Consider the following 13,673-nt stretch of genomic DNA (forward strand, 5'->3'; position numbering starts at 1 on the left):
TGTTAATCCAATGTAATTAACTAAATTGAGAGTCCAAGAAAGAAATACTACATTTTGGTACCATAGTTTGGTACAGAAACATGTATTTTGCAGCCGGTCAGAAAGGCAACTGCCATCTACTGGTCAATGTATTTGGCCTACGTTAATCTCAAAATAGTTTTGCTCAGTCAACTAATTTGCTCTCTTGTGGCAGTTTTAACACTTTAAACTTTTTTCAGTTCTACCGCCAGACGACAGTTATTTGCTTTTGCGTATGTTACCTAAAGGTTTAGATCTATGTGGTCTAGGCTTTTGACGTAAGCTAGAAGGTCTTTGAATAGCCTGGTTAGTGGCTTTTATGGAAGTTTATTCAGAGGGCTTTGGGGCTCCAGTCAAAGATGTTGAATTGGTTAAACTAAACTCAGTTATTTTTCTTAGTGGCGTAGGTAAATGTGTCTATAAAATGTGGTCGTTGAGTGCATGACAAGCCAGGAGAAAGCAAAGGCCTATAGCTCCCTCAAATTCGAGCCCCGGAGTAAGGAAAGGACGATCGGCTAGCCTACTGACAAGCGACTGTAAACCATTAATGTATTATTATTGTATAGTGTTTGATATCGTTTGATTATGGAATCATTTTATCATTTCATTAAACTTTTATAATTACATTTGAACATTGGGACTTAAACTCCCTATCGGCCTTGTCCAGTCAGGTGCCGTGTCTATCACCTAATAAATATTCATTAGAACCGTACCAATCAGTGTCAAGGGGGAGAGACGATTGCTTCATGAGCACGAGCGATTCGTCAGCATCAATTTACTTGTCTTTTAGATGCAAGGTTGACGTTTACTGTCTGTAACTGACGGAAAACTTTAGACAAGTGAGAAAGGAAACGATTGCAGACCCGTCCATAATATCATGTAAATGTCAGAGTTGGTAAAACATGATTCGGTAAAAAAAAAAAAGCTCTATGAGCAATTCCTTAAGCAAATGACGAGCCAACCGTTGTAAGTGAGCTTGCAGAAGGTAAGATATTTTAAAATACTTGTTGCGTTAATATTTGCGTTAACATTTTTATATCTATTTTTTTTACACCAGTAGGCGATTCCTCTTCCTATTCGAGATACTGCAGAAGTATAATCGCGATAGTATTGCTGATCTCCATTTGTTTTGGACTTGCACGTCTGAACGTTCAGTTAAGCGAACTGTAATGGCATAACAATTTGTCAAATGTGTAAAAAGAAATATAGCATATACCGCCTTCGTCTTGCAGGAGTGAGCATGTAATTATTTGGAAGACAGATCGGGTAATTACTTTGAAATGTGGATGAAAATGGGATGGTGCTGTCAGTGGGTCTGATTTTACAATGTGTTTTTAATATTATATTAACAAGAAGTAGCCTACGATTGAGAATTAGACGTTTAACAAACGTACACAAACTTCTCAAAAACATTAACAACAAATTATTTAATAACAAGTCAGATGTGGTCATGAGAAGGGAGCGCACATCTCTACTTCAGACCTTCTGACTCCTCGTAGAAAGATCAGTAATACGCAGCAACCCTGTGTCAGTAATGGGATTAACCCCAGTTAGCAGTTCCCCATGATAGCAATCGCCGTCTAAAGGATTACCTGCATGCTTTCAGTCTTTGGAAGAGTATGATTTGTCTTGGGGAAATGTCCTTTCCTTTTTGGTCTATGCTAAAGATCAGGAGCTAAAGTCAGTTTTTGAACCTGGCCCTAGTTTAAGATACCGAGGTGGAGGATGGGCTAGTGTGTGCGCCACAAAGCCTTTTGCTCTAATTTCATTTAGGATCATAGCACATGGAAGCACCCGGGGAGGGTGCACACAAGCATGCTATTGTTTATTTTCATCTGGCTTGCCAAACTGAGATATCACTAAATACTTATTTAGGGTTGCCAAGCAACATTTGTTGGTGCCAGAATGAGGAGACATGAGGGGCAGGACAGAGGAAAGTCTTTCAGCTTTTCAATACATTTTGGAACATCTCTCTTTTATCCAAAGCAACATACAAATAGTGCATATAGGAAGTACAGCAGATAATCAAGGACTAAAAGAACAGAGTTCTAACAATATTTCAGTGTGTTATCATAAGAAATGGTCTGTATTTTTATACAGTGCATCAATAACATTATCTATCTACACAACTATTCCCTTGGTCCAAAATATGGTGTGCTGGAGATCAGGAAGGGGGTTGGGGTGCCATATGCGACACCCATATGTATGTGGGAAGTGTTAATGGCATTGGTGGGTGGATGGGTCAGACTGAATCAGAGGTTTGGTGAGTCTGAACTATTTGCTTGACTGCACACATTTAGTCTCCAGTCTGTGCCTGATCAGTATACATGGGAATGACAGAATGTTCGGCACACACGTGACGTCTGAAACATTTGGTGGCATTTTTAACCTTCTCTTTCACCCCATTTCTGTGCCCCACCCACCCATCCACAGTCAACAAACTTCAATTCTAAAAGTCACACGTACTTTGCTTGACTCAGTTTGACCTCTTCTCTTATCCTCTCCTTACAGCTTGCAGACACCTCATTATAATGTTATTTTGGGTCCTGGCTCATAAGCTTGACATTTCAATCAAAAGTGTATGTAGTTATTACTGTCTCAGCATAGCATAGCTCGAACATCTCTCATGGTTTGAGACAGGTTTTGGTCTGTCGTGGATAGCAATATGCTGTATATGTAATTTGGGTTGTAAACATGGTGAGACAGGAAGTTAGCAAACTACTGAAAGTAACTTCACTGTTTTCAGTATGACACAGATGCTTAAGTTGACACGGACACATTAGGCACACCTACATGCTTCTCACTCTACAGTTTCAGTCAACTCATTTGTTATCTACTGTGGGGCGGTTTAACCACACAAACATTTTTTGTCAGTTCCACCGCCAGTTATTTGCTTTTGCTTGTTGTTTGCGAAAGTCTCATGTGAACAATCACAGCCGGAGGGAATTTTTCTTACTGACTTTTTTGGCGAAGATGAGTGTAGCTTCAGAAGTGCTGCTGTAAGATGTTCTGAGGATAGACAAAATATGTGAGTCCAGATAAGCAAGTGGTCATGTATTTTTATTTTATTTTAGTAAAGTTCAAATGTCATTCAACCACCAATTTTAAACCTTAAGAACATTTTACTCTATAATCTTTTTTAATATACTTAATTTCAGACTCCAGAACTTGTGCATAATGGGATCATTTCGGCGACCTCGCCCTCGTTTCATGAGCTCTCCTGTGCTGACAGACCTTGCCCGTTTCCATGCCAGCTCATCCGCCATGCAGCTTTCCAACGCGAGTGTCTGGAACAGGTGGGCAAGCCTCTTAATGTATGTGACTCGAAGACAGTTGTGAATCAATTTCCATAACATGTCTGTTCTTAACTTAACTCTGTCTTTGTGCTTCAACATGGATTAGGGCTGAGACGTTGTCTTTCACATGAGAAATGACAGAACATTCAATACATAGAAAGTTATAATGGCAAATTACTGCCAGGAAGTGCGTGAAGAATCAGAGCCATGGAATTTGTAATAACCTGTCCCTGGCTGGAGCGTGAAAGATCTTCTTTCTGATGCCTTTCCTCCTCTCTGATCACATCCACTAAAGTCATTCTCTCATATTTACCTCGCTTTTGGACTTACTCTGTTGGGTCACTTAGTGTTGAGGTGGCAGTTTGATCAGGAAATGGAACCTAGGCCTATTTTTCCAAACGGAAATGTCAGACGACCTCCCCTCCTTTTTTTGGGAGTGAATATGAACATTTGGCAGGATGTTTTGTAGGAAGTAGATGGGGCAGGGAGTGCTGTGGCTGCTCAGAGGTCACCTCCGCTGCAGTGTAGTAACACCTACTTTACTTGATTTACATTTATGCATTTATCAGCTTAATAACTTTATTAGGACAGCACAGAAACCATACAAAAAATTACAAAAAAGTTAACATTTAGGTCAAGGCACTTTTTGTGTTCATTTACTTATTTTGGACCTTCTGTGCAAACATTTGACACAGGATATGTTTTAGAATACAGGAAATGTGCTGTGAAATAAACATGTGTGGACTGACTGGAAGTACTGTAATTAACAACTGCAGTTACTTAATTTAAGCTAAGACACATCATATTGTAACATCCTCTTTTAGTTGATATTTATATCCAATGCAACATATAGAGGGGAGATCTCATTAGAAGATCTCTAACCACTGAGCTATCCGAATAGAGTAGTGTACGTGTAAGACAACACGTGTTTGCATAATTTTTCAGATAAATAAATAGTTTTTCAAATGCTGATTGAAAAATATCAGACGTTTAGCCTATTTTTATTTCACCTAGTTTTACTCATATTAATGTAAAACACGAAAAGAGATACTCCAATTTGACTTTGGATGTTTGTGTACAATCCTCAACTTCACCTTCACCTGTACCTCTAATTGAACCTAATATCTTGCATTTTTCTTGGTCTTTCAGTGTCCAGACAGCTGTCATCAAGGTGTTTGAGGGAGGAGGGTTGCAGGCAAATGAGCTTTACACTCTCAATGAGAGCATCAGGTACTAATCAATATGTGGTGACATCACAGGTGTGGAGAACTGTGGACTGTCAGGGATGTTCTACTGTCTACTGCTGATACTATCTTCTTTCATCTGTTTATTATTTAATCATTTGTAAAGACTAGATTAACTTGAATTTAGTATAAACCTCTTGCTTCTTATGGCTTATATCACTGCAGAACACTTTAGCAAATCGTTCGTTTGAAAAAAATTTGATTGGAGAATAATCTAACCCCTCCAGCTTTACTTTATCCTGACAGGTGGCTCCTCAAAACAGAGCTTGGCTCATTTATCACAGAATATTTCCAGGTATTTGTTTCAACTTTTCCTCTTGCATGATTGTGCACTGTATAGTCAACAAATTACCCCAGTCATCTGGTAATCTGCAATGCAGACATGGTGATATGAAGGACCAAAGTATACTGCGTACTACGACTGTACTTTTTCTCTTACCTGTAGTGCTCTGGATAAGAGCGTCTGCTAAATGACTAAATGTAAATGTAGTGCAATTATTCATCTAAATTGTTTTGGTGTGAGTTGAGTTTCGGAAATGTCTGCCACAGAGATGTATGCATAGATATGTTCACCATGATTCTGGCTTAATAAAAAAAAAAATGGGGTGCTAGATTGCCGATTATGGATTTGTTTAAAGCTAATCGGTCTTCAACAAAAATTATTCTATGAAAAAAATTATTTTCAGCCAGGTTCAAGAAGAGCATTTTTCATTGGGAAACATTGTTTTGGATGTTTAAACTGGAGTTAATAGAATAAAATGACTGGAACGAGCTGGTATATAAATGAAACTCTTTCTGAGATGAGACGTGTGTAAATGCTAGAGACCGGAAGAAGCGCTTCCAGAGTGTGTAGATAGATGCCTGATGGAAACATTGTTAAGTAGAGAGACACACCCAGAGCTTGAAAGATGCATGTTCTCCATGTTCGGAAATATGAAAGAGTGCTTGACTAATTGCTGTTTTGAAGTCTTACCGCTCACCTTGTGTATCAAGTTAACATGAACGCAAGATACTTTCTTTTATCATCCCCAAGTTAAAGGGGTCATTGAATGCAAAACTGAGTTTACCTTGTCATAGTTGAATAACGACAGTTCGGCGGGTAAAGTGGACATACAGTTAACCTCAGAGTCCATTGACACCTCTTTCCTATGCAAATTCCACAATTTGAAACTGCCGCTGTAAAACGGGCGGTTTCCAAAAAGCCACCGAGTTGAGGTCAACTCAACCTTATTTGGCTTTGTCACGCCCCTAAATGTACATACACATCCGACCGTATGCTCATCACAACCGTAAGCTGTAACTATGATTTTGTCGCTAACAGTTATTAGCAATGCTAACGTATCCTGTATCTAGCATAGGTAGAATGTGTGATGATTTAGTGATTAATTGGCAATGGGGCAAACAATATTTCATTTTCCTGACTGTGTTTCATTTGAATAAACCTGTGTTGTCATGTAAATCTACAATTCACGATGCATGTTTGGCTATGTTGCATCTTTGCTCTGCAGCTATCTAAATATTCATGAGCATACCATAATAGGGAGAAAACCTCTCGTTTCATTCTAGGGCTATTTCACAGGGCGCATAGAACAGCATCCGGGCCATTTTCAGCCCAACCAATGTTACATACCCTATTCGGAGACCTTAAGGAACAGTGTGAAATACCCTATAAAATCAGTATATGACCCCTTTAAAGAAATTATCTTTTTACGTTTATGTTGTCAGCCCAACCCCTCTTGGCATCTGAGACATATTTCATTTGCATACCAGATGCCTCATGTAGAATATATTAGTCATCTACTTCAACCATTATGCCATGCTTTGAGGTGGTGCAAAGATCACATGCACAAATGTTATTTTAACATGCTTCTTTTTTCATATATTTTACTTTAGAATCAACTTTTGACAAAAGGCCTGTCACACATTAAGGAAAAAATATGCCTCTATGAGGGTGAGTAGTCATTGTGTAAAAATGCCTCTGTAAACCAAGATGAGTCTCTTTAGATGCAAATACTTTATTTATTTCTCATAATTAATTTTTATCTCATAAAATAAAAAGGTAAAATGGATGTGTGCTGAAGATTCAAATCATAAAACAAAAAAAACTGAATTAGCTTTTGTCACTGTCACATTGCTTTCATTTAAGTCCTCTCAGATGTAAAAAATAAATAAATATAAATGATTCACCCTTCATTATATTCCCATCAAATAATAGCTGTTCTTATCTCCAGGTGACAGCCAACTCATCGTTCTGTCTGAGATGTGGGTGAGATTCTTCACTGAGATATTGCCTACACTCCAGGCTATATTTTACCCTGTTCAGGTACTACTTTCTTAACACACAGTACTGTTAAGAAATACATACAAACAGACAGACCAGGGTCTAGACAATGTGATCAAAAGGCTTTTTTATTTCTATTGTTCAAGAACATTCTTGGAAAATTGGAGCCTGTTCTGCACATCATACACCATATGTCATATTCTGTCACAAACATGTTTTGCGCACTCAGAACTATACAGGTGACAACTTAAAGGAAAAACCTGAATAAAGGAGAGCAAAAGCATAATAAAGGCAGATGCTTCCATTCAGTTGTACTTCATTTGAATGCTAATTATGCATCAAACCTCCAGAAGAGTTCCAGAGACTGTCAAGGTGCACTGAAGATGTTCTAGTGGATTGTGTCGGCGCAACCCTTTACTAAGACACTAGATGCTTTTTTTTCCCTTTAATTTGTCAACCATCTGTATAGCCAAGACAGTTACCATGTGCAACAGACTGTTTAGTAGTTTAAACGAGACCGCACAAAGCGTTCAGAAATAACTTCTCTCTGGCTGGGAGTGCAGGGTCAGGAGCTGACCGTCAGGCAGATGGCCCTGTTAGGCTTCAGAGACCTGGTCCTCTTGAAGATCCACCTCCACGACTCACTGGCACACAGCACTACCACGTTGCCCCCTCCAGCCATCACTCAGATGCTGCTCATCCTACAGGTGGGAGAATCAAGATCCTCACCAGTGGGTTCTATGTTTGCTTGGAAACCGTACTGTCAGTCAGGAAAGGTGAAACATTTCAAAACTGTTTAGATCATGTTGTTTTCGATAACATTTCAGACTGAATTTATTTGGAAGTGCCTTCCTTCATTGTCTTGTGTAATTGGAGCAACTTATCACACCATGTGTATGTGGTGGGAGTCAGGTGGCTGAGCGGTTAGGGAATCGGGCTAGTAATCCGAAGGTCGCTGGTTCGATTCCCGGCTGTGCCAAATTACGTTGTGTCCTTGGGCAAGGCACTTCACCCTACTTGCCTCGGGGGAATGTCCCTGTACTTACTGTAAGTCGCTCTGGATAAGAGCGTTTGCTAAATGACTAAATGTAAATGTATGTGTGTCCATCCTCAAGTGACTTATACTTTTTACTGTACATGGCCACTGACTGTGTTTGTGTGTGTTTATCCTTCCTCAGGGCATCCATGAATCAGGTAGTCCCAGTAAAGAGTATTACCAGTTAGAAAAACTGGTGGAGATTGTTATATGTCCTTACCTGGGGAACGTTCTTCACGGTAGTAAAGGCATGTGCTTCCAAGGTAAGTTTACACATCACAGCCTGAGCCGGTGTCAGGCTTAAAGCTTGTGTTGTTTTATTTTTAGATAAAACATGCTGCAACAACTACATAGCTGTAGTTGTTGGACTATATTAAGCAGGTTATGTAATTCTTAGACAAAGGTCAGAATATATACTGTAACTAATGTGTGTGTGTGGACCAAGCTTTTTTTATAACAAGAACTTTATGGTTGTAATTCAATGCTACTGGCATGTTAAGTAAATGTCTTTACAATAAAGACGTGGCGATAAATGCATGTTAAAAAAGTTAAACAAAGAACACTGACATACTGTACTACACACGATTGTTGCTTCATTTATAGACATCATATTTACATCATATTTATTGGGTTCTAATCACATAGATGTGACCGTACGCTGCTGGGTCCCCTTACACAGATTCCGTATGTGGTACAGGTCGAAAAGGTTAAGAGAGTAATGGGCCAGTGTACAGTACAGTACATACTATCAGGATAGATTCCTAGCCATTTGACCTGGTTCAGAATGAGTGAAGAATGTGTTAATCCTATACTGCCTCCCAGGCTCTAGCAGGGGGGGGGGGGGGGGGACAAAAAATCTTCGCAGGTTTGAAGTTAAAGTGGAACGACAAATCCACCACATCAAAAACAACTCTCAAGCTTGCAAATCCCTATTTATTAAATATCTGATTCCCCTGACCTGGTGTTAGCCAGTACACTATAGAACCCACTGATCTACACCTTGGCCATTTTTTCCCTCTCTCTTTATGTTTACCTGCCACCATGCCTTCCTACTGCTCAATTTGTATAGTTTTTGAATATTTTTTACATCACTGCAGTCAATGCTTGGCATTGTGCAAGGTGATCTTAGGCCATGGAAACCCATTTCATGAAGCTCCCTACAAATAGTTATTGTGCTGTCGTTACTTGAGCCATTTTAAAACTCGGTGGTGAGTATTGCAACCAGACAGATGATGTGTTAAACTCTTGAACACTGGGGTGTCCACATACTTTTGGCCATATTGTGTACATTCCCAGTAGTTTTCCATTGTGTATTGTTAGTTATGATTTTCCTTTACAATTCAAAGCAGAATGTTGCAGCATGCAACTTGCATTTTCAGATAAACACAACATAAATAATCATAAGTGAATAATCATACTTATATTACTTATATACTGATGTGTACTGAACAGAAGTTACTTGTTTTATGTTGTTTATACTATATGTTTATTATCTGTCAATTTTATTTTTTATCTTGCGTGAAGATGAATAGTTGGATCTTATCGCAATTATAATCTTGTATAGAGTCTTGACAGATATTCAAAACATTTGATTCCATTCTGTCCTCCATCACAGAATGCTGTGCAACGTACCCAAGGAAGGCAGCAAGCCGACCAGAGATCACCATAACCCACCACACCTCAGATTCGTTCACATTGGCTCCCCTGGTGGAGCATGAAGGGGAAGCCTACCTGGAGAAGGTGGGCGGAATACGACGCCACACGGTAGCTAACGCTCACTCGGACATCCAGCTGCTCTCAGCATCGGGCAGGATGCACTCTGGGATGGAGGAAGACCGCAGGGGCAGTGGGGGGAGCGAAATGGGAAACAACTGTGTCATGGGATGCAGACCGTTCTCCAGTGAGCCTGACATCCTGGAGGCACCATCGGGAGGGGTTCTCAAGCAGCCAAGATCATCTGAAATGATTTGCCCTCCCCCCAGCTAACAAAATGGGGCCTTTATACAAAAACCCTTAAGGAGAAATACCTCAGTGATGAAGAGAAAGGAATGGGATTTCAGGGGGGTTCTCTATGGTCAAAAGGTCATCTCTCTGTGCCGTTTCACCAAACACGCCATCCCTCAGTGGACTACATCTAATAAGAGGGATGGAAGAGGAAGCAGGATCGTCTATCAGATGAGTCCATTATTGGGGAAAGGGGATCTTAAAGTCTACTTATTGAAATGAGGTGGGGGAATTTTGGAAATGCCTGAATGTATCCTGTCAATGTCTTAACAAACCCTACCTGAACATTGAGGAAGTATGTGTTGACTGTGCCACAGCAGACAAATCCTGTTCAGGGTTTGATCATTTATATGGTTTTAGAACTGGTCTCCAACAAGTAATATTTTTGTACTAATAAAATACTTAACTATATACTTACATCCCTCAGTAGCCTGCATGCAGTGTTTTTGAAACCAATCACGCATCAAGACAATGATTTGTATTTATTTCCTACCAGGCATATATTGCAATGTACAGTTCCCTTAGATTGATATCTTGACAATTGAACTAAAACCCTTGTCGATGACCTTAAAGTTCACTTACAAATGGCAAGACCATGATCTGTCTGTACAGCATCCAACTCCAGATCTATTCAAGGTTTTCGGGCGTACTGTAGATAAGTAGCTTTGGCTGTAGTGCGTACGAGGATGATCTCTTTCTGGGAGAGCCTGTTACCTTAGCCTAAGGAATGCCGCCAGTGCTGTAATAAGCTTTCAGGATCAAGATGGTAAGTCTTGCTCACACCAACGAGGGGGGCAGGTGGTGTATATGAGGTTCATGATGATTTTCTAAAACAAATTATTTTAGCCTTAAATGAAGAGTACATGTTTCATGTTTAAAAATGCATCATGTTCCAGATCAAAGAGCATACATTTGACTGATCAAGACTTCTGAAGCCGCAGTAGAAACAAACGATTTTATGAAAAGGGGAGTATTTTGAACCAGGTTTGAGAATACATTTTTTTTAGGAAGATCATTTTAAATATTTTGACGGGTTAAAAGAATAAAATAATCAACCGGGAGCCCAACAAAGTAAATACAATACCACCAAAATTCATCATTTGCTTCAAACCGGGAGCAAGGGGTGAGGACTTGGTCCAAACTGAGTTGACTGGTTTCTCACATTTTGAGGTAGGCTAGTAGTGCCACCTGGTGGCAAAGGCAGTGAAGTGAATAAAAAAAACAGGTAAAATGCTTCAGCATATAAAGAGTAAAAAGCCAATTTAATAGGTGAGGCATATTGGAGTTTAGAATATCACAAAAAATGCATGTTAAAAAAGAAGAACAAGTTTATTAGCTTCTGTACACTTTTTTTAGATGCCAGTAATTATATACAAGAAATTTACATTTAGAAAAATAGCTAAGCCCTTTCAAGTACTAGTAGCCATGGCTTATGACTTCTGAAAGCATCCATAGTTCATTCATCAGCATCTTCCTCACCGTCACTGGGCAACTGTCTGGATCTGAAAAAAGAAAACATCACAATGGGGAATGTGTGAAATCATTGATTCCAAACAGCAAACATATTATTATGATGATCTGTGTAACATTGTAAAATGTCTGAACACTAAAAATCAATTCTGCAGAATCGTTAGAAGTGGGAACACCCATAACTCGGTGTGTACACGAACATACTTCCTGGGTGCCTTTGATACTCCACTGCCTCCTGCCTCTTCATCCTCCATGACAGGAAGCTGGTTTTCCTTTTCAGGTTTCCTGCCTGGACCCCCAAAGAAATCCCCGATACCCTTCTGCCAAGTTGGGGTAGGCCGGGGACACACAGGATTTCCACCAGCATATTTTCCCTTAGCTACAAAGCATTGATATAATATAAATTACTTGGTATAGACACACACATATACTTTTTGTAAAACAAAAAAGTCATGCAGTTATAAATCAGTAATAATAAAAGGTGTTTGCTGTTGTGTCATGTGCGATTGTGCATGGTCCGCCTCACAGAAGATTCTGTTTAGTACAGCTGGGCAGTAGGGAGACCAACTTACAAGGGGTGCCTGCTTGAAAGCTGCTTGATGCATTGGCTGAGCTGGAAGCCCCCAATGATTTTCTGGGTGCAGATGCTGCAACGGCTGAAAAGTAGTAAATTCCACAGTAAATTCATTTGCACAAAGTTTGAGCAGACTTATTTGGCAAAGAAAGCTGATTCTGAAAAGCAGTGACAAAAGGTGAAGAGAAGGACATTAGGTAGCTAAGCTAACAATCTTTCGGTTCTAGGTGCTTTGACTTCATAAATATTAGGCACAGCTGGAGGTATAAATGGCCCTCCCAACTTTAAGATTCATTCTTTAAGGATAGTACAAAACTATGTTCAGAAAAATAAAATTAAAAAAACTACTCAACAAGCACGCATTTTCTTTATTTTGTATCTACTTTAGCTAGTAGGCACTACTCGTCAAATGGAACTTCACGATCAAGATGTTCTCTTAAGAAAGAGCGAGAAAAGCATACTAGCTTGCCTGCTAATAGCTACAGGATGTAGAGCGTAATCTGGGGTCGCTTATCAGATCTACCATTAAATGGCATACTGATGGGAAACGGAATAAAACTCGCTAATCAAAGTGTGTGGAAAGTGTGTCCTCTTAAGGCGCCATGTCGTTGTAGTTGTCTTCCTTGGGCGGCGAAAACTGGCGCCAGTTTGAAAGGCAGATAAATCTAGCAAACAAGCGATTCAAATTACAACAAACTGCTTAATCAAGATAGAGCATTCGATACATATTGCTACGATATAATGACTCCTCAGGTTTCTGTATGCAACTAACGTGTAGGCCATTAGTGAGCGGGCTAGTTTGCTGCAACCAAATATTCAGCGCCATACCACTTACCTCAAACTCAACTGAATTTAAAATATAATTATTAGTGGAATATAAAATGCAATTTGACCATTGAAAAGAGCTGTAATAGTGCTAGCTTTTTAACTATAATGGAGCATCGATATAGCCAACATAATGAAGAAAAATCTATTTATCAGTGTTCCGACCGTGAAGGTCCGTGAAAGATTCGTCATAACGAGCTTGAACACAATGTAAATATTTCGAATTGTGAAACTAACGTCTGTTATACTTCAATTAGTAATTGAAAAATTACCTTTTCTGTATGTTCCTGGCACGCTGTCTGCCTTGGTTCGCACCATGTTTGTTAGATTTACTGTTAAAACAATGACAACAATCAGAAAACCTTCCCACACAGGACGTCTTCAATGAGACTTGCTTAGGTTCCCGCCTGGATTTAAGGTACGTCATGGGTAGGAGACGTCAACACGTCAAGAACGATTTTTTTTGTTGTTGGTGGGTTACTATTAAAAAATGTCCCTGATTTAAATTGGATCTACTTGTAGTTGAATTGTATTATTTTAGCCTCATCTTGATTAATCTAAAGTCACATAATATTGACGGATTTTCTGTTTTTGTCATAAAAGAAAGAAAAAAGCTAATAGCATTTTATAAATAAAGTTATATCAACGTATCTTAATATGCATTGTCGTATTTCATTAATATGCTGTAAATTATAAAATTACGACATTAGGAAACATTTATTTTTTGGAAAGTTTCCGAAAACGTAACATTTAAATGTTCAGTTTTTGTACAAACATCAATTCCGATTGACTGGTGAACTTCTGAGTAAACTCCTAGAATCTTTCTACCCTACCTCAGTAGGAGGAGCAATGTTGAATGTTGATATGTCCAGGATGTCTGATATATCCTAGCAATTTACCCGGAAATAATGGTGTTGGGTCACCA

At 39.2% G+C, this 13,673-nt stretch overlaps 2 protein-coding genes across 4 annotated transcripts; one reads left to right on the forward strand and one right to left on the reverse strand.

Annotated features, from left to right (window-relative positions):
- Positions 1–905: 905 nt before the first annotated feature.
- On the forward strand, positions 906–10,296 carry prr5l (proline rich 5 like). Of its 2 annotated transcripts, none has more exons than XM_067234917.1 (9): positions 906–1,003; positions 3,177–3,314; positions 4,464–4,544; positions 4,805–4,853; positions 6,452–6,509; positions 6,790–6,881; positions 7,403–7,546; positions 8,018–8,138; positions 9,491–10,296. In XM_067234917.1, the coding sequence occupies exons 2-9, from the start codon at positions 3,196–3,198 to the stop codon at positions 9,859–9,861; spliced, it is 1,035 nt and encodes a 344-aa protein (XP_067091018.1). In that variant the 5' UTR covers positions 906–1,003; positions 3,177–3,195; the 3' UTR covers positions 9,862–10,296. The 2 variants fall into 2 exon arrangements, with proteins under 2 accessions (XP_067091018.1, XP_067091019.1); XM_067234918.1 differs by lacking the exon at positions 906–1,003 and adding an exon at positions 2,962–3,046.
- Positions 10,297–11,122: 826 nt separating this feature from the next.
- On the reverse strand, positions 11,123–13,668 carry pclaf (PCNA clamp associated factor). Of its 2 annotated transcripts, none has more exons than XM_067235274.1 (5): positions 13,582–13,668; positions 13,021–13,080; positions 11,922–12,005; positions 11,554–11,728; positions 11,123–11,381 (listed from the first exon to the last, which is right to left on the reverse strand). In XM_067235274.1, exons 2-5 carry the CDS (start codon positions 13,064–13,066, stop codon positions 11,336–11,338), a joined length of 351 nt encoding a protein of 116 aa, XP_067091375.1. In that variant the 5' UTR covers positions 13,067–13,080; positions 13,582–13,668; the 3' UTR covers positions 11,123–11,335. The 2 variants fall into 2 exon arrangements, with proteins under 2 accessions (XP_067091375.1, XP_067091376.1); XM_067235275.1 differs by having other exon boundaries at positions 13,648–13,657.
- Positions 13,669–13,673: the final 5 nt, after the last annotated feature.

This window comes from Osmerus mordax, chromosome 4, assembly GCF_038355195.1.
Source record: "Osmerus mordax isolate fOsmMor3 chromosome 4, fOsmMor3.pri, whole genome shotgun sequence".
In the NCBI taxonomy this organism is placed as follows: Eukaryota; Metazoa; Chordata; class Actinopteri; order Osmeriformes; family Osmeridae; genus Osmerus; species Osmerus mordax.

Coding starts and splice junctions, on each gene's coding strand:
- prr5l (XM_067234917.1), top strand. CDS start 3,196: ATGGGATCATTTCGGCGACCTCGCCCTCGTTTCATGAGCTCTCCTGTG. Junction 3,315..4,463: donor AACGCGAGTGTCTGGAACAG/GTGGGCAAGCCT, acceptor TTGGTCTTTCAG/TGTCCAGACAGCTGTCATCA. Junction 7,547..8,017: donor AGATGCTGCTCATCCTACAG/GTGGGAGAATCA, acceptor ATCCTTCCTCAG/GGCATCCATGAATCAGGTAG.
- pclaf (XM_067235274.1), bottom strand. CDS start 13,066: ATGGTGCGAACCAAGGCAGACAGCGTGCCAGGAACATACAGAAAAG. Junction 12,006..13,020: donor GCCAGGAACATACAGAAAAG/GTAATTTTTCAA, acceptor ACTACTTTTCAG/CCGTTGCAGCATCTGCACCC. Junction 11,729..11,921: donor CTTTCAAGCAGGCACCCCTT/GTAAGTTGGTCT, acceptor AATGCTTTGTAG/CTAAGGGAAAATATGCTGGT.